This window comes from Diprion similis, chromosome 4 (assembly GCF_021155765.1).
Source record: "Diprion similis isolate iyDipSimi1 chromosome 4, iyDipSimi1.1, whole genome shotgun sequence".
Lineage (NCBI taxonomy): Eukaryota > Metazoa > Arthropoda > Insecta > Hymenoptera > Diprionidae > Diprion > Diprion similis.
In genome coordinates this window covers 8855349-8874567 of record NC_060108.1, presented here as the reverse complement: position 1 = coordinate 8874567, position 19219 = coordinate 8855349, and the positions used below count along the sequence as shown (strand labels likewise).

Sequence of the window (19219 nt, the reverse complement as noted above, 5' to 3'; positions counted from 1 at the left end):
ACTTGCTGATTCGAACTTTGTCACCGGTATTGAACTTTGCCGGTTTGGAAGGTTTCGCTCGAAGCCCTCCGTACGACTGACGTAATACCAGCCTTTCGTTCGCAACGGTGACATCCGATGGTTTCATTCTTATGGTTCGGTGTTTCGTGTTGTTGTAAGCCGATACTAAATCAGATAAGATGTCGAGCCACTTGTAGCTTCCTTGCATACTGAACCGTTTCCACATTTTACTTTTCAACGTACGATTAAACCGTTCACAGATCGAAGCCTTCAAATTACTGTACGTGGAGTAGAGTTTGATTCCATAGCGTGACATAAGAGATTCAAATTTTGAGTTGTAGAATTCCGTTCCTCTATCCACGTGTAATTTTTTCGGTACACGTCCTTGAGTTAGCACAGATTCCATGGCCTTTGTAACATCATCCCCGGACTTGCTCCTTATCGGTACAGCCCACGCATACTTTGAAAAGATATCAATGACTGTGAGCATATACTTGTAGCCTTTGTTTTGTCCTGCGTATGACATCATATCAACAAGATCCGCCTGCCAGGTCTCGTCGATGCCGCGCACGTCTACACGACGACGCGGGTAATTCCGGCGTGCAGGCTTATGCAGTTCCGTCACCAGCGTTAGCTTTTTCTCGTTCATATTCCAATGCTCTTAGTCTGGTGTCCAATTTGGAAATGATTTCAGCGTTTCGAATCGACAGGTCTCTGCCTGTTTTAAAATCTGCGTAGAAGGTATCCAAAGCTTTCCCCGTCGTGATCTCCAAAGCTTTGATCATTTGATCGAGATTGTCGATTTGTTTTTGCAGCACGTTGAATTTCCGTCGTAAGATTTTCAAAGTTACAGCATTATTTTGCTCAACAGGTTCTGCGACATTACACAGTCTTTTATTCTGTAGATCGTAATGTCTGTCCGCAGTGATTTGAAATCCGACACCGGGAGGGCCGCGATTACCCGCAGCTGTGTTTTTATCCAAATGCCGTTTGAACACATCGACGCTCATCTCGAAAATGAATGCAAAAGCGATAAGAGCTGCTTAATAAATGATTTCTGCTTCGCGTAGTTCTTCGATAATGGACATTATTTCGTTGTTGTGACTCGGATTTCCCGTCGCCTTGGATGCTAGGAGTAGACGAAGACGCTCCACTAACTCGTTTGGATCATCCCAGAAAACGTATTCCGTTTGAACGCCTTGTCGTGTCATCATAGCTTGCGGAAGTAGACCTTTACCCTTTCGCTGAGGCGATGGTGAATAATCCAACAATTCGGCAATGACATTTCTCAATTTGTAACTGTTATCGCTTCGAACAGCTCCATCAGATGAGTAATACTTTTTATGTGCGTTCGTTTTGAGGATTATGTTTCTATAATTTTCCCGATCTTCGTCGCTCACATAGGACCTGTCGGGTTTCTTTTTGAACAAAAGTTCCAGCAACCCCTTCGTTTTTGGGTAAAGCGTATCCCTAATACGGATCTGGTCACTCTCAAAACTCATCAACGAATCATTAATCATTAGTCCGGTTGAGAGGTTGCGTACACCGTATACGTTATCCAATTCACTTTTTCTCGTCTCATCTCTCATCATTTCAAAATACTCATTCTCGGTTTCATCAACAGGTGTTTCTACGATTGTTTCATCTCCTGCCGAAGCAAAGGAATCATCCATTTCCGAGACTGTTTTATTGTTCGTTTCATTTTTCATCTGCTTTATTTCTTGTTTAATTTCTGCCATTTCTTGTTTCACGGGTTTCGTCTCTTTTGTAACATTCACCAGTTCTCGCAACGGAGTCACTACTGGTTTGAAAACGTCGCTCAATTTCCGAGCCGTGGATTCCTTGCCCGACTTGAGCAATCTGTGTTTTCGACGGATCGCAGCACTCGTTTGAGCGATCTGATGTAGGACTTCTTTTTGCTCGGGAATTTTGGAGCTCTGCATGTTGACGCAACTGAGTCTGCAACGCTACTGTGTCTCTCGTTTGGACACGCAAGATTTTTATTACTTTTCCAGGCTAATGAAAGAATCGAATCCCTTCCTATAACGTCCTTGGTTGGGTTCGCTGTCTTTGTCGATCACAAGAAACCCGTACTTATCACCGTTCCAGCATACGGAGCACACATCTTTAAACTGTATGTAAGACATATCGGTGTTCACATGGTAGTTGCATACGTGTCGCATGTTCATATCGTCTTGTTTGAATAACACGAGTAAGTTTACGTTGTCGCGCACGAGATGTTTAGGAATACGCGCGTACGTCTGACAAAGATAGAAACAATCAACATCGTGATGCCTGCCTATGCAGAAGTAGGCTCTAATATTGTCCTGCTTCTCGCACGCTACATCATCAAAAACGATTATCGAGTTGGGTCGTGCTTCGTCCGGTGTAATCACTTGCTCACGCTCGGTATAAGGAAAATACTCCATATTCTCAACGTTGTCCAACAATTGCTTCAAAAATTGGTACTTCGGTTGGTTAAGGGATTTTGAGTAGATATAGATATTTTCAAATCTAAGTCCATTGGGATGGGTTATAAGTGTGAGCAACGCATTAGTTTTACCACAATTAGACGGTCCGCAGAATATTGCACGCACACTGTTCGGAAGTAATTCCCCATGCCGTTTTTGTCTTTTCACATTTTGCTCTGAAAGTTTGTCGAAATTTATCACGGGAAGCTTAGTAGGTTGTGCCTCAAACCGCATCTTAGACATGACTGACCATATTTCCTATAAATACCCTGGTTTCAAACCTTTCCCGTCAGTCAAAGCCTGAACATGATCGTGCACAGAGGTAAACGAAGCAGCAAACGGCAACATCGCGGCAAAGGTCTGGTGAATAAAATCATCAACAGTCTTCCAGTCGAATTGCACGTACCTGGTTATCAATACTGTGGACCTGGTACAAAGTTGACAAAGAGACTCGCGCGAGGTGATCCGGGAATCAATCCTCTCGACGCAGCTTGCAAGAACCATGACATTGCTTACTCGCAGAATCGTGAAAATCTTGAAGTCAGGAACGCGGCTGATAGGGTATTGGCTGAAAAAGCGTGGAAACGGGTCTTCGCACCGGACGCCAATTTGAGCGAGAAAGCAGCGGCTTGGGCGGTAGCTAATACAATGAAAGTGAAATCGAAACTAGGAATGGGAATTTGAAAACCGAAAAACGTGACCTTAAGAAAAATTATAAATGCTGCGAAACGATCTATGATTCCGAGCAACGATGCAAAAGTAGCTATCGAGTCTGCGCTCAAGGGGGCTGAAATCGCTGTTCAAAAAGCAGGTGGTAAATGTAAAGTGCGAACACCGCGCGTTCTACCGCTACCTTCAAAAGTTGGTGGATTTCTACCATTCTTGATTCCTATTTTCGCTGGACTTAGTGCCACAGGCGCGATAGCTGGTGGTGCGGCAGGTATAGCAAAAGCTGTGAACGATGCGAGCGCTGCTAAACGAGAACTGGAAGAGAGCAAACGGCACAACAAAACTATGGAAGCTATCGCTTTGGGTAAAGGACTTCATTTGAAACCGTATAAAACGGGTCTCGGTCTCCATCTTCCAAAAAACTAGATGCGAAGCTACCACGTCGAGCGTTGACCGATTGGGACTTGTTGAAATATGCAAAAATCTTCAAGATACCGTATTTCCGCGGTGTTTTTATGCGGAACGAAATGCCCAAAAACGGTACACGAAAAAACGAGTCAGCTATAGTCAACCTTGACGACAAAGAGGGTCCGGGAACACACTGGGTTGCGTACAAGAAACGTGACAGTAACATCGATTACTTTGACAGTTTCGGTAACCTTCAACCACCCTCGGACCTCATCAAATATCTCGGTATTGGTAGCGTTAAATACAATCATGAAAGGTACCAGGATTATGATACATTTGAATGCGGACATTTGTGCTTGAAATTTTTGAGCGGTGAGCTATATAAGTATGGTGCATAATTCAACACAGCCAGTCTATCACTCGCAACCATGGATGATTCACTAACGTTAACAATTTCGGGAACCTCTTCGATTCTCGAAGCGCAATATTTTCCTCCGATTGAACTTGCTTGTGATAAAAGTTATGCTCTTGGTTTGGTAGAATTGTTGACCTTTAATTCAATCCCCAACGTTGATGTTGGTCACAATAAAATTTACGTGGCTGATAGAGTGATCACTATACCTACCGGCAGCTACGAGATCGAAGACATAGAGAAGTATCTTCAAAACGTGCTAAAAAATACTAGCATCAGGCTCGACATTAAGCCCAACAATAACACATTACGCAGCGAAATCACATGCAACTGCAGTCTAAACTTTGAACCGAACGATTCCATTGCTCAGCTTTTGGGATTCACACCACGTGTATTGGAGGCTGATAGAACTCACAAATCAGTCGTGCCTGTAACTATACTCAAGGTCAACGCGTTGCGAGTTGAGTGCAGCATTACAACGGGTGCCTATGTCAATGGACGTAAAGTACACACTATTCACGAATTTTTTCCAACCGTCCCACCAGGATATAAGATCGTGGAAGTGCCGTCGCACGTCATTTACCTTCCGATCACCGTCAGGACCATAGATCACGTTCAGCTTCGGTTAGTGGATCAAGACGGAGACTTGGTTAATTTTCGTGGTGAAGTTATAACTGTGAGACTACACATCAAATCGCAATAAACGATGGGTATCGTTTATAACAGACATCCAAAGAATAGGCATATCAGTCAGTCGACATGTCCTGATCAAGTCAGTCATTGATCGATTCACGAACCGTTAACACCTCGGAACGTAGAGTTCCTGATAGCTCTGGGCTTGAAACTGACACCTTTTGGAAAAGGAAATTCCGGCAAATAAGAATCCGATTTTGCTGTTTCGTCGTCTGCTACGTACCATGGAAGAAGAAATCTTAAACATTCAAACACCGGTCATTTTCGACGAATCCATTGCGCATTACGAAATTCACGCTCACAAACCTTACGCCTCGTCAACATTCAACAACAGCGATGAAATTCGAATCACCGTTCAGCATCAGGATTTATGCATATTACCCGGCAAAAGTTCGGTCCATATCCACGGACGACTCTTAAAAGCTGACGGAACAGCGACTGTGAACACGCAGTTCGTAAACAACGCCATCTGTCATTTATTTGAAGAAATTCGCTACGAAATTAATGCGGTTGAGATCGACAGAAGCAAGAATGTTGGCTTGACAAGTCTAATGAAGGGTTACGCTTCTCTGAACCCTGGTCAGAGTTGGCTAATGGAGAACGCAGGATGGCTTGACGTGGAAGAGAAGAAAAAATTAACCGATGCCGAGGGTAATTTTGACGTATTGATACCGCTCAGCACGATACTGGGTTTCGCTGAAGACTACCGCAAGATCGTTGTCAATGCCAAACACGAGTTGATTTTAACGAGATCCAAAACTGATGTGAACGCGATTGTGCAGAGTCAAGAGGAGGAATACAAAATCGTGATCAATACAGCGGAATGGCTCGTACCGTATTTGAAACTTGCGGATCAGAAAAAAGTTGACCTGCTGAATTTCGTTGAGAAAGACCCGCCTATTTCGATGAGCTTCCGCAGTTGGGAATTGTACGAATATCTTTTACTTCCCACTACATCGAAACACGTTTGGACTGTGAAAACTTCCACTCAGCTTGAAAAACCTCGATATGTAATTTTGGCCTTCCAAACAAGTCGAAAGAACAAGATCGGCAAAAACGCAAGTCATTTCGATCATTGCAATGTCACGGACGTCAAGCTGTTTTTAAACTCACAATCTTATCCGTACGGTAACCTGAACCTAAACATGAGTCGTAATCTGTACGCACTCTTGTACGAGATGTACGCAAACTTCCAAGCTACCTACCACGACAAGAACCCCGAGCCGTTGCTGACAAGGAGTGAATTTCTTCAGAAGGCTCCCTTATTCGTTATTGACTGTTCAAAACAAAACGAATCCTTGAAGTACGGACCCGTTGACATCCGCCTTGAATTTGAAGCTAAAGCCAACTTTCCCGCTGAAACATCTGCGTACTGCTTGAGTGTTCACGATCGAATCGTTGAATACAACCCACTCAGTGGTGGGGTGAAAAAGTTGGTATAAAAGCTGTCCAATTCCCACCACCTCTCACAGTTGAAACATGGAGCTCATCGTTGTCATACAAGGCTTCCGTAGACCTTGCGACAACTCCTTCACGTTGAAAGAATTGGCTGTCATTTCAATCTACTCGGAAGCACCTCCATCGACGTTTCTCTTCAAGCCACCTTACGAATGGGACTGTCTACACGTCAAATATAAAAGCCAAAATTCATGGTTGCAACGCAATTTTCACGGTCTACCTTGGAGCTGTGGAAATATACCGTTCGAGAAAGTGGAATGGACAATTGAATACGAGCTGAGTAAAGCTCGCAGGGTGTACGTGAAGGGAGAAGAAAAACGAGATTGGCTGCTTCAAATTGTCCCCAAAGTTCAAATCATCGATTTGCTGGACTTAGGCTGTCCATCGCTTCAAACCATTCAAAAAACTTCAGCTGTACATGTACGATGTGACGAGCACACAATACCCAACGCAAACTGTGCAGCTCGAAACGTCATGTTACTCCAAAATTGGTTACTGAATCACCATGTTGTACGGATGGCGACGGTGAGCGATTTGTGCTACTGCGCAGAAGCATCTACAAGAACGATCCCGCATTCCTGGCGGAAATATCATCCTGGTTACGATACTGTTGAATAAAATTATTGTACTAACGTTATAAATTAATTTCAATAAAGCTTTTTTTAAAATATTTATGCATTAATTTGATGCCTCACCTTTCGCTGTTTAGAGTATAATTTCTCCCATACTAATATCATTATCAGGAGGAGGAAGGTTTTACGCTAAATGATAAACGCATAATAATTTCATTTATTTTTTTATGGAACGCATGACTTTTACAAGGTAGTGGATATACGTGATGTGTAGATCATACATAAATAAATTCAAGTTGGCCATACGGTCCACCAAGGTAGCGTATGCGCAATCGTGCATCCTTACAGGCTGTGATCACCTTCTGGAACAGCTCTTCGTCTTCTTGGAGGGCTTTATTCAACCGGTTTGGAAGAAAAATGGTAAAGGAATCCTCCAAGTCTGCAACTACTTTGTCGCCGATCTTCGTTTTCACTCGACGAACACTGCTTACTCCGTACTCGTAGTATTCGTCAAGGTCTGCCAGATTTTTCAATGGCAAGAAAGTCTCCAAGCGTGCGATTTCATTCAATTTTGTGAAGTCCATGATGATGGTTACTGTTGAGTCGTATTGCTTCAAATCTTCTTGTGAGTTGATGCAGTTCGGATCTGATTTTTAGGAGTTGTTTTACTTCTTCGATATTCTTGATTAAAAGTTGTAGACGCTTCTTGAATTCACGTTGTTGTTGTTGCGGAGTACTTTTCACGAAGAACAGCTTCAAACTGACGCTGACCTTTGCGGTCCCAACTCTTATAACACTGCTCCCCCACTTGCGTTTTGAAATTTGGTGGAGAGGGGAAAAGAATGTCACATGGTTAAAATCACTTCAGACTTCGGACTTTTGATAAGAATGACACGTGGTTCGATATCGTGGGAACGGAATGTCACGTGGTTCACCCCAGCCATTCTCGGAACTATTAATTGTCGAATGTTAGGTGGTTGATATCGGGTTACCGAAAACAATTCTCGGAACTGTTAATTGTGGAATGTAGGGTGTCAAATATCGTGGTTCACCCTAGCCATTCTCGGAACTATTAATTGTCGAATGTTAGGTGGTTGATATCGGGTTATCGAAAACAATTCTCGGAGCTGATATTTGAGGAATGTAGGGTGTCGAATATCAGACTGCAAGCCGCTCAAGGTTAACCGAAACATTCCTGAGATGGGTACGTTGGGAACAGAAGGGTTTGCGTCTCCACTATACCTCGACCGTCGGTAGGGGGGATGACAGCGAGACCAATGGTGAAGTCGCGTGATTTTGACCTTCGGTCGATAAAACGGTCGGTAAAGCAGCAAGATTTTGACCTTCGGCTGATAACACTGTCGGTAAGGTCAAACCTTCGATCGATAAAAAGGTAGCGCCATTTTGATCTTCGGTCGGTACAGCGGACTGTGACGTCATCGCGGGGAAAGGGTTTGAGTCTGGGGAAAATGTCGGTAAGTGTCGGTAACAGGAATCTATACGCAGAACTCTCCTTGTTCTACTACTTGATTGAGAAATCTGTTTCAAAGAATTATTCATTTTTCAGAAAGGAGCTTTTTATTCGACGCCACTAAATTACACTATTTGGAAGAAAACAGCATTTTTTTCATTACGAGAAAAACTGATTGAGTTCAAATAAAAGGATTTCAAGTGAAGAGTTTTATTTGTTACCAATAAATTATTGTTCTAATACAGTTTTTGAGTTGGCATCAGTGGATGCCTTTATTTGGAGCAACAGGTCATTCACTTGATCGGAAGAAAAAATTCTTTCATTCAAGTAAATGTACTTTAAATAGAAGGTTTTATTTGAAAATAACAAACCATTTTTCTGGATGCATTTCGGAATCAGCCTTTATTAAAAATCTGAAAAGATTCCCAACAGTGTTATTTTTCAATCTGATCATTTTCGTTTCACGTTGGAACGATCTTTTTTCAGAACTTTGAACATCTTGAACAAACACAATACCCGCATAAATCAACGTTCTAAGAATTCTCAAAAAAAGAAACGAAAATTTTGTGTTCAGTTCTGAATCTTTTGACCCAAACTCGTGACGAAAAAAAATTTTCGAGAAGTTTTTGAAAGCTTCGAAACATTAAAACATGGTGATTTTGTTTCTTCAAAATGTTCAAGTGCTGAAGGAAAAATTATTACATCATCGGATGAGTGTCAAAGAAAATGATCGGAAAAAAAAAAATTTTCAGAATGTTTCGAGGTTTTTGAAAGGGTCGATTTTAAGATGGATCTGAATAATGATAAGAAATCAACGGTTGAATAAAAAAATCTGAATAAATTCAGAAGTGCTTTTTCGAAATTGGAGTATGATATTAATATCGCGAAGCGAATCAAAAATGGTAAGCGAAAATCGTTATACTAGTTGACATGGAAGGCTCGTATATATTAGGATAGCAGAATCCAAAAATGCCATTCAAGTTTACCATGTTATAGAATCAAGCCCTAACTTCACCGTTCACAATCATAATAGACTACACTGTGTTTTTTCAGTGCTGTTAGCTATTAAGATGTTTCAGCTATTGTGTGTGACTTGATAATAGAATGCTGTAATTTCTGCTGATTAAAATTTACTTTTTAATTCATTTCATGTAGCTATAGCGTTGACTGAGGATATGTAAAGACTCATAACCCTGGGTTATTTTTCGTAACAGTTCGGCGGGTCTGGGCGGGTTTGGGGGTATAATCAGTTTCACGTATTATTGACCAAGTAACTGACCAGGCCGGTATAAGAAGTTCTTCATAATCAACAACTATCACGTGCAAAACGTTGGTAACATACCGTCGTCATCGTGAAATTGATAAGTTGAGAGAGTCCTGTACGAGAAATATGTACGCCGGAATTATACAACGAAGAAAGAAAAGTCAATCTTGCATGAACGAGTAACGTTTACATGTACCTGAATATATCAAATATTTTGTAGGCAAGAGTGGCATCTCTAAGATGTTCAATTTACTTTTTCAAATTTTTTTAGGAATTCAACTTTGAGATACAAACATTTAGGAAAAATTTGACACTACTTCATTTTTAATTCCAATCGTTTCAAAAATGTCCCTACGAAGAATTTTTTGGCTTTGTTGTGCACTTCTAAAATTGCGAATTGAACAAATTCAATGTTTCAAGTTTTGAAAACATCCAAAATATTCTATAAAACTCTCTCTCTTTGGAAGAAGCTTTATGAAGATATCTCAAAGGCTGAACCTATTTCATGAGTTTTTTCCCAACATTTAGAAGCGCTCATTAGGTTTTAATTGAGAAAAATTACGCAAGTTGTTCAACAAATATGAAAATGAATAATGAAAATGGATCTGCGATGAGGTTCGGTGCAAATTAACTGAAATCTAGAACAAAAGTCTTGTGTATTTATTGAAAATTTTCATAAGATGTTAAAACTGTCTTTCAGTAATATAACTTTTTGGAAATGAGACGAAAAATAGCTAAAAAAATGTATTTTACATTCTGCATAGTATTGAAGTACTTATCAATCCATCTTTTTCTTCTCAATTATTGAGATGCTAAATATTAATTATTATAAATTCATAAAGTAGGTACCAAATTCTATTTCCAACGCAACATTATCCGTAAAGTCAATTTTGATCCTGTCCGCTGTACGTACTATCGTTACCAAAAATTACTCATTGTTGAAATCTGCTATTCCGCATAAAAGAAAGTTGAAGCGAGTATATTTACACCTTGCACTGTTGCACATTTATTTAATTTCAAGAAGTGAAATTTGACTAAATCGTTACGTGTTCGAAAGGTGGAGTTGAAAAAGTTGAAGAGACTGTTCAAAAGGAAATACGAGGTTTGTAGGCGCCTAGAATAAAAAGAGTACCGAAAACGGTAATCGAAAGTAGTAAAGCAAAAGGATAACCCAAGAATTTGTTTGTACGTATTCGTAATTAAACATAAAGATCACTTTGTCGCAGACCATAATCTTCCTTTTCATATAAAAATATTTGTTCTGGAATATCAAGAGTTGCAAGTGCGCGTGATAAATTTTTATTATTGTTAGGTGAAAAGCGTGTCAGCCCAAAACGTACACACACGTGACTTTGGAATTTGATTTACGTGTCGAAAAAAGTTGATGATTGGTTGCAAAATCTTCCGAAAGCTTTGAGTCTTCTGCATCTTTGAAAAAAATTATCCACGCTGGCTATTACCATCGATATGTCGGAGACGTGTTTTTGTTCGCAGAGATATCCGAATAATCTGAGAAACATCAGAAACCTGCACCCTAGATATTATTCAAACCTCGACTCAAACTAATGCAATTTAAAATTTTGATATATCTCGAAAGACTCAACTTTCAGGAGTTTAGATGTGCAAATACATGATTTTGAAAACGGGTGAAGCAAAGCAAAAACTATAGTCCGAAATTTGCAATGAAATTGAAACCATGTAATCAGCCCCTGCACCCAGTAAAGTCGTGCCGGCGGGCGCATCAGCTGACACCACGGTATCGTCACATACAATGTATGCATTTACGCAATGGATATAAATCCCTGACGGAAGATATATATCTTCATTAACGTTCTCTACAAGTATGTAGATCTATTCCACCTGTCAAAAATATGCTTTTATTCTACCCTCCGTCAATCCAATTTATAACTCCTTCTTCATCGAGTTCTACTCCTTTTATTTTCTGAGTTCTAATTACTCTGGTTGGTATCGATTCCAACATTTATCAATCTTTCGAATCAACTTTCTACGAATAAGAATTCCACACTCAACAGTGCTTGATATCAATTTAAAGTAGTTTAGTCCGTTGATACTACTTATTTTTTCGACTGCTCATTCCCTGCGTACACAATTAGAGAGTAGAGACGTGTAATTACGCGTAGGTGACGAGTTCGCCTAGTTCAAAAGGTCTAGTTCAACCCGTGAGTTCGACAGCCGCTTGTCGGAACTGGTTGACTAAAACACATATCGAATTATGAATTTTTTTATTTGTAAATTGTAAATTGTTAAATTTTACGCGTTAAGAGTCGTTTTTACATAGAAAGTACAGATTAGCGTTGATAGGTAAGCCAGTACCTACTTGAATGTAGAAGCAAAGTCGCAATTTTGAGATGTTTTTATATCTTGATTCAAAAAATTTGACGTGATTACTTTTTTGTACTCCAAGAAATTGAAGTAGGAATTTTTTTTATTTTTCAGAATTATTTTTCACTCTTTATTTCGAAAAATTCTAATGGGAATTTATTTTCATTCTCTTTATTCGGAACATTAAATAATGAATCAGTTCTTCTCTTTATCTAAAATTTAATTGAGAATTAAAGAGATTTGAGAACTAAAGAATAACCCGACACTGTCACGTTTTATTATGTAGTTGTGACAAAAACGTACAGGCAGTGGGTAACGAGTTGCAAGCCGATGCGTTTGCCGGCCCAAGTATATAACATATCTTCCGAAGGAGACAAGTATTTTACATGCGCAGTGTTTTTCAGTAAAATCGCTATGAACTAAATAGTGTTAATTTTTATTCTATTCTTTCAAATATTCAGCTTCGTCTGATGGCTTCATTCGATCGTAAGATCGTACCCTATCATTATGAATATCATTTCAACAACGAGTTTTTTCTAGCGCAAGCCTCTGATTTTTATTTGGGTTTCCATGTATACTCCAACGACCGGCGACGAAACGAATTGTACTTACGGTAACGGTCTGCAAAATAAAATGAGAAGATTGAAAACCACAATTTCCAACCTATTGCTGGTGATATGCTAACTTCAAAATCTTATCTCAGACAAGGTCAATGATTTGTTGGAAGTAAAAGACTCTTGAGGCTTCCGAAAGGTCTTACGACATTTTCTGTATCCGTTTTTGACAGAGATATCGTACTTCAAAGACTGCACGTGTCCAAACTTTTTGCACCGACCTTTGACGCATTCGTTCGAGCGATAAACTGTTTAGCATGAAACCATCCATATATAATTGGCGATAATTAATGAGAATTCGATTATAAATAATCCGAAAAAAACATCTCTAGGTAATGTCAGTCTTCAGTTTTTGATGTCCAATTTAAAAATATAATTAATTTATATGACGTTTCAAAAAAGTTTTATGAGTGAAAAGAGGGATTGACGAACATTAAATTACGTTCGATTGCCTTACCCTACTTCGGCAAAACCTCATATATTTGAATACTATTTATCATTGTCACCTTTTGTCTGTGCATACTTGGATTGCATGTTCCAGCAATTGGATTGATGCTGTAATTTCTTTCTCTCAGACTTTCAGCATGTAACCAGCAATTGTCTACCGAATTGGTCAATGAATGATTTTCATTAACTTTTATTCATAATAATTTAACAATTTCACTTATTCGAAAAAATATTTGCTAGTAGTATTTTTGTGTAGAAAGGTCTGCGTTTTCCGCTGCAAATAAATGATGTATTTGAAAAACCATGTAAATCTAGCGTAAGTTAAAAAATTAGTTTTATACGTCAGCTGCATCTTCGTTCGCAATGAAGTTATTAGCCTTGACTGAAGACTATGTCTAGTCAACGGTATGGATTATGTAATAAACATATATGTACACAAATGACATAAGGTACATATAGGAACAACCATATATATTTATCCTTTGATTAACTTCATCGACTAATTCTCTCATTAGTTAGGGAGGTGAGGTCGCTAAATGGCGACATTCTCGAGCGCCGTCGAGACCTATCAAAATCGAAAGATGAAGTAATTTCGAAAAGAAAAGCTCGTATGGTAAAAACCATTTTAGCGGTGGGTATGGCGTGTACGGTTTTTCAAAAATGTAAAAAAAAAACAGTTAGTTGGGCATTCTCGAGCACGTCAGATATTCATACCACGTATGCCCCAAGTGCCTCTGATGACAACGGTATACTAATCTGCCGGTTTGCGTGGTGGGGGTAGGCATATAAAGTAGTCAAAAATCCGAAAAAAAAAATTTACTCGAGCGCGTCTGATTTTCGGAAGGGGTGTTAAGTAGGCCCCAAGGAAGCTCCCTTCAAAAAACTTACGATTTCGGCGTGACGATAAGTTACGACAAATTTTTGAAAATGCAAAAAAAAAAGTTCTCTTGAAACACTCGAGCGCGTCAGATTTTCACAGGGGAGGTTTATCTCGGTATCCTGAAAGCATATTTTCTTAATCTGACAAAAATATTGGTGGGTTCTCTTAATCTGACCGAAAAAGGTTTTTTTTTTCTTTTTTTTTCCTTTCTTTCTTTAGAAATATAATAAAAAAATTTTGAGATATAATAAAAGTTACATAATTTAATCATCGTTGTTTCATATCAATTTTTTTAACACCCTCCGTTTTCGAGATATACTCAAAAAACCGGGAGTTTGAGTTTTCATGATGCTTTAGGTCCAAAAGTTTCAACTAAAAATATAAAGAGACCTTTTTTGTGTAAAATAAAATTACCTTTTTTTTTTTAACTTTTTTTTTGTAAAATGTATCGTTCGCGACTTATATGCCGCAACGCGTTTTTCGGAAGACGAAATGGCTCCTCCACACTTCCGGTCATGCGGAAACCGGCAGATTTTGTATTTTTAGTAAGTTTTAGATTGTATTCTTCAAAATAAAAATAAAAAAATTGATCGCGCTCGAGAATGCCGGATTAACGTTTTTTTTTACAAGTTCGCGACCCTATAACTCTGCGGCGTCAAGGACTTATCGTCAGATTAGTTAAATTTAGTCTTAAAACACTAAAATCAACCCCCAATATCTCAATCTGACGCGCTCGAGTATTTCAGACTATCGATTTTTTTTTACTAATCTGATCGTCTATCCTAGGCGCGCGTCACTAGATATAGAGCTAATACTTTCCAAAGTTGTTCTATTAGGTCTAAGGTATCTCTCATATCTTAAACTGCCGCGCTCGAGTATGCCCGAAAAATCCCCTCTTCGCCTCCCTAACTACATTATTTGCATCAAGAAAAAGTTTCTAACTCTATTCCTATTAAACCAGGTGTATGTTTATTGTGCATCTACTCAGATAATATTATTTTTATCGTTCCGATGGAGTTGGATTATCATTGCTGAATTTGGCTGAAATGAATTTGCATAGATCAAAAGCATGCGGCGTCCATACGGGGTTATATTAAAATTTCAGTCCGTTCTCGTTCGTAATTCCATAGGCATAATAATATTCGACTCTGCATCATCCGGGTACACGCGGTGCGCGATGGTAGACGCAGAGGGCGCCGCATGACGATGAATTATTCTCGTTCATATTCGGTTACGCAAAGTCCCATAAGGCTATCAGTCTTTACATAACCTCAGTCAGCGATAATATTCACGTTTTCGTGTTTTTAGATCATTTTGGCTGGCCGACACACGTGGTACGTGCCAAGCGGGCAAACGCAACAGCTGCATATACTCTATGGCTTACTATCCGTGTATTCATTAATATGAGTTTAGCCGACAAACCAGAGATGAGTAGGGAGATGTCCAACGCTCGCGTTTTAGGTGATCCCACTAGAGTGGCGCTGAAACGTAGCGGTGAATCGAGAAGTAGAATTTTGTGATCATCGCTTCGGTGGATGCTGCAGAGTTCTTTTAGGGTTACACCAACATGATGATCATAAATATGATCTTGGTGGGTAATACAGATCGCACGTTCTCCGTTGTTTGCGTGTATGCGTTTCTCGTAGGTGAGTTAGCCACCGTCGGCCACGGGAACGTACCACACACATGTATACTATATGCTCGTGCGCTCGGTTGAGTAAACCAAATACACGACCAGCGTGGTACAAAAGTATTGTAATGACGTAATTATCATAAACTGTAATAAAGCAATATTAATGTAAATTCCAAGTGTTGTCAAGGAATAATAGACAAACAGTAAACATGGCGCAGTCAATAAGGAAATAAAAAATGAGATAACTACGAGCCGAACAAACGGACACGCAAAAAGTGCTAAAGTGTGTACGGGAGGTTAGGTCACCACGCCGCGTAATAAGTCTCTTAGTGAGAATTCAAAAAATTGCCTTACAATTAGTGGTTTCAGACAGTGTGCTACACAAATTGCAAGTCGGCAAGCAAAAAGAAGAAATGGCTGCATTCAACATTCCCAATAAATTGAGTTTGGAAGGAAATTTGGCGCATAACTGGAAAATTTTTAAACAACAATTTGAAATTTATCTAACCACTTCAGAAAAGGACGGCAAAGCTGACAAAATCAAAATCAGTCCTCTTCTAAACTTCGTAGGTGAAGAGGCTGTAGAGCCGTACAACACATTCACAATTGACGAAAAGGACAAAGATAAGTATGCAATAATACTTCAAGCATTTGAAGATTAATGTGAGCCGAGGAAAAATCAAATCTAGGCAAAAACATCTGGAATGTAAAAAAATCCGCCAAGTTACCCAAACCAAATCACAATAAAAATTCAAGAACAACTTAGATATGGCCAGTCTCTGTCGTGAAATCAGGAAAGAACCGCAAGCCCTACGATCTCTCAGCAAGTAGGTATACTTCGTCAAGTCGGACCTCGCTGTTTCGTGTAGTGATATCGAAACATCATTCCAAGCGCTACGTACTTGGCGGGCATATTCGCTTGATATTTTTTGTATCGAACGGTCCTACTTGTTCGTGAAGTGTGTGATCCCGTCCAATAATTCCGTCTCCAAGACTATCTATTACCATCAATAAATGGACTGAATTTTTTTTTAAAGGAATTGTGCATCGGAATAACTGGTTGATGACAGATTGTTTAATATTACTAACGTATGGGATTTGTTACTTTTTTTTTTTAACTTCCAGTTTAATTGCATATTTTATAAAATTGAGGACTTCACGCGATTCAGTGTATTGATCAGTTAGCTTTGAACAGTATCATTATCGTACATTTTCAATTTTGACTGCACATGTGCGTTTCATTCATTTATTTAAAATCATTTGTTGTTGATTGCAGTCCGAAAATACTACTTGAAATCCAACTATTTTCGAAAAGTGTATAGTTATTGTAACGAAGTTATGTTCTCACTCTTTATACATCTTCGCACGGCTGATGTCGATCAATGTTCAATCGTCAAATGTTTAATCATTTGTCTACAAATAAAGCAGGTCGCCGCGTCATTACATGAGCGAATATTATTATTATGATAGTCAATCCCTAGACTCTAACAGAAGCTCTTCGATTGCAAATATATCCGCTTCTTTCACACATATTCTTTGCTGTGAGATTTCTTCGACTCGACGTATACTCATTACGCACAGAAAACCCATTAATTCCTTTCGATGCAGTTCTTAAATTGCTTTTTATCATATTATTATAAGCATCTTCGAGCATGGCGAGTGAAAATGAAATGTTTTTTAGCTACCAAGCAAGAATAAGATATTGGCAGGTAAATTGTACATATCGAAGCTTTGGTCGCTTGTGCCACGTAATGTATTTAAGCAAACTGTTTCCATACAGCATCGAGACGCATCGAGTTTTTATCATGTATGTACAATTTATATTCTCACGTCATTATTCCGCGAATCAATGCGATGGATTAAATTCCATGATTATTCTGTCGCTATATCATTCGTAATTGATTTTCAACAAAAATGTGCCCGCCAAGTACGTAGCGCTTGGAATGATGTTTCGATATCACTACACGAAACAGCGAGGTCCGACTTGACGAAGTATACCTACTTGCTGAGAGATCGTAGGGCTTGCGGTTCTTTCCTGATTTCACGACAGAGACTGGCCATATCTAAGTTGTTCTTGAATTTTTATTGTGATTTGGTTTGGGTAACTTGGCGGATTTTTTTACATTTCAGATTTTTTTGCCTAGATTTCATGACTTTTTGTAAGTATGCGGCAATGATACTGCTGTACCGTATTAACCAATAAACTAATGATAAGCGAACCACAACTCTTATACCTGTTGTGATATGTAAATATGTATACCCGGTAAGATATGTCCCCAAACAGTCTTCCGGAGGCTTGTACGAGGCAAGCGAGCGAATTGTTCAGTGACCGTCATTATGCGTTTGCAGTTCGTTCGAAGATGTTCAATAAGAACACCCGTATTTGCACTAGGAACAAGGGAGATTACAGGAATCCTTGCCTACCTGTTGACAGACCGAGTCCTCAACCACAACTCGCCGACTCAGCACCCGAACGACATAATCTGTGACAATATACGTCTACTTCGATTTTATAATAAGTAGTGAATACACTGCGAAGTGAAAGCGATAGATGACAATTTTTTTTGTTCAATTTCATGTTTTCAATCGCCTAACACAACAAGTATAGCTAAAATTTTTCAGTCTCAGTATATGATTCTATTTTATACAGTTTTAAATTCTTAACACTAATTTACCAATTAACAATACATGTCGCTGCAGCATAGGTTTTTTCATGACTTTACATTTAGAAATTAATCTATAGCTCTGATAAAACAACAACAAATCGTAGTAAAGGTTGTCATCTTTTTGTTAAAACACTACGGTGAATCGTCATGATAGTGTATGTCTAAACTACAACACCACAAGTGTTAAAATAACTTTACAAGTAACACAGTACCTAATACATATTTAACCAGATACTATACGGTGAACCTAGAATTTAATGTATGTGTAAAGTACTATAACAATGAGTACTGTCCGTATTATATTTATAATTTATGGGGTGTGTTCCTTCGCAAGTATTGCAGGACCTAATTCAACCGATTGGAGAAATCTCATACAGTTTAGAAGATTTCATACCACTCTCAATGATTTTAGCATTTTCAAATTGATTCACAGGTTTACAAATATCAGCTATTTCAAATGCTTTTAACAACTTCCAGCGATTTGACGTAAAATGATTACACAGGTAGCTGAACAACTATCAAAATTTCATCTGTTTCAAACAATGTTGGAACGATTTTTCAAGTTTGTCGGTTATCCAGAACATTTAGAACAATTTTATTCCAAATACAAAAACCACCGGTAGATTCTAAATATGACAAGTTTTTATATATTTAAAAAAATTCGAACAATTCTGTGAGAATCTTTATGATATAAATCTCTCAACAGTTTATTTTATATTCGTTCAGCTACGTGATAAATCCTACTACTTGTGCCTTTGATTTGCCAGTGTATGAACTATGACGATGAAGTTAGTGACGTTACTGTAACAATGAATGTTTAAGAAAACTCGCCAGTTTACATCAGCAGAAATGTCCGAGACTCAGGGAACCATTATGAACAAAACAAACTTTAATTTTGAAAAGCTAACTTCACAAAAGTAATTTTTAAATTGTCTAATAATGATGATTTTTTAGTCTGAGATTTTTCTACACTATAACTTTACTATCTTCAGCCTGATTATCAAATTGTGTGTTGTACTTTCCAATACAACACTCGTACTTCAAATGAAGCTGAGGGTAGCAGCTGAAGTTAGCAGTAAAATGTGTTCAACTTTCTGAAAAAAGAATGATGCAGTTCAGTTTTATCCTTATAATTCTATAATAGTGTTGAGGATTCAAGTTAGATCACAAAATTTTGATTTTGGAACTTCACTACCTTATTGGAATAAACCTTAGAAC

The 19219-nt window shown here is 38.7% G+C and overlaps 1 protein-coding gene and 1 long non-coding RNA gene across 2 annotated transcripts; both read left to right on the top strand.

The window, feature by feature from the left end:
* The first annotated feature begins 4666 nt into the window (after positions 1 to 4666).
* LOC124405889 lies at positions 4667 to 6095 on the top strand. Its single transcript, XM_046881156.1, has 2 exons — positions 4667 to 4732; positions 4824 to 6095. Exons 1-2 carry the CDS (start codon positions 4667 to 4669, stop codon positions 6093 to 6095), a joined length of 1338 nt encoding a protein of 445 aa, XP_046737112.1.
* A 1498-nt stretch (positions 6096 to 7593) lies between these two features.
* LOC124405389 lies at positions 7594 to 17728 on the top strand. The gene is made up of 3 exons (XR_006929106.1): positions 7594 to 7604; positions 9225 to 9226; positions 17662 to 17728. It is a non-coding gene; the product is annotated as an uncharacterized LOC124405389 (long non-coding RNA).
* The last annotated feature ends 1491 nt before the right edge of the window (positions 17729 to 19219 follow it).

Excerpts from the sequence above, each read along its gene's own strand:
- LOC124405889 (XM_046881156.1), top strand. The coding sequence starts at position 4,667 with ATGGGTATCGTTTATAACAGACATCCAAAGAATAGGCATATCAGTCAG. Across the intron at positions 4,733-4,823 it reads AGTCGACATGTCCTGATCAA|GAAATTCCGGCAAATAAGAA; the intron begins GTCAGTCATTGA and ends CTTTTGGAAAAG.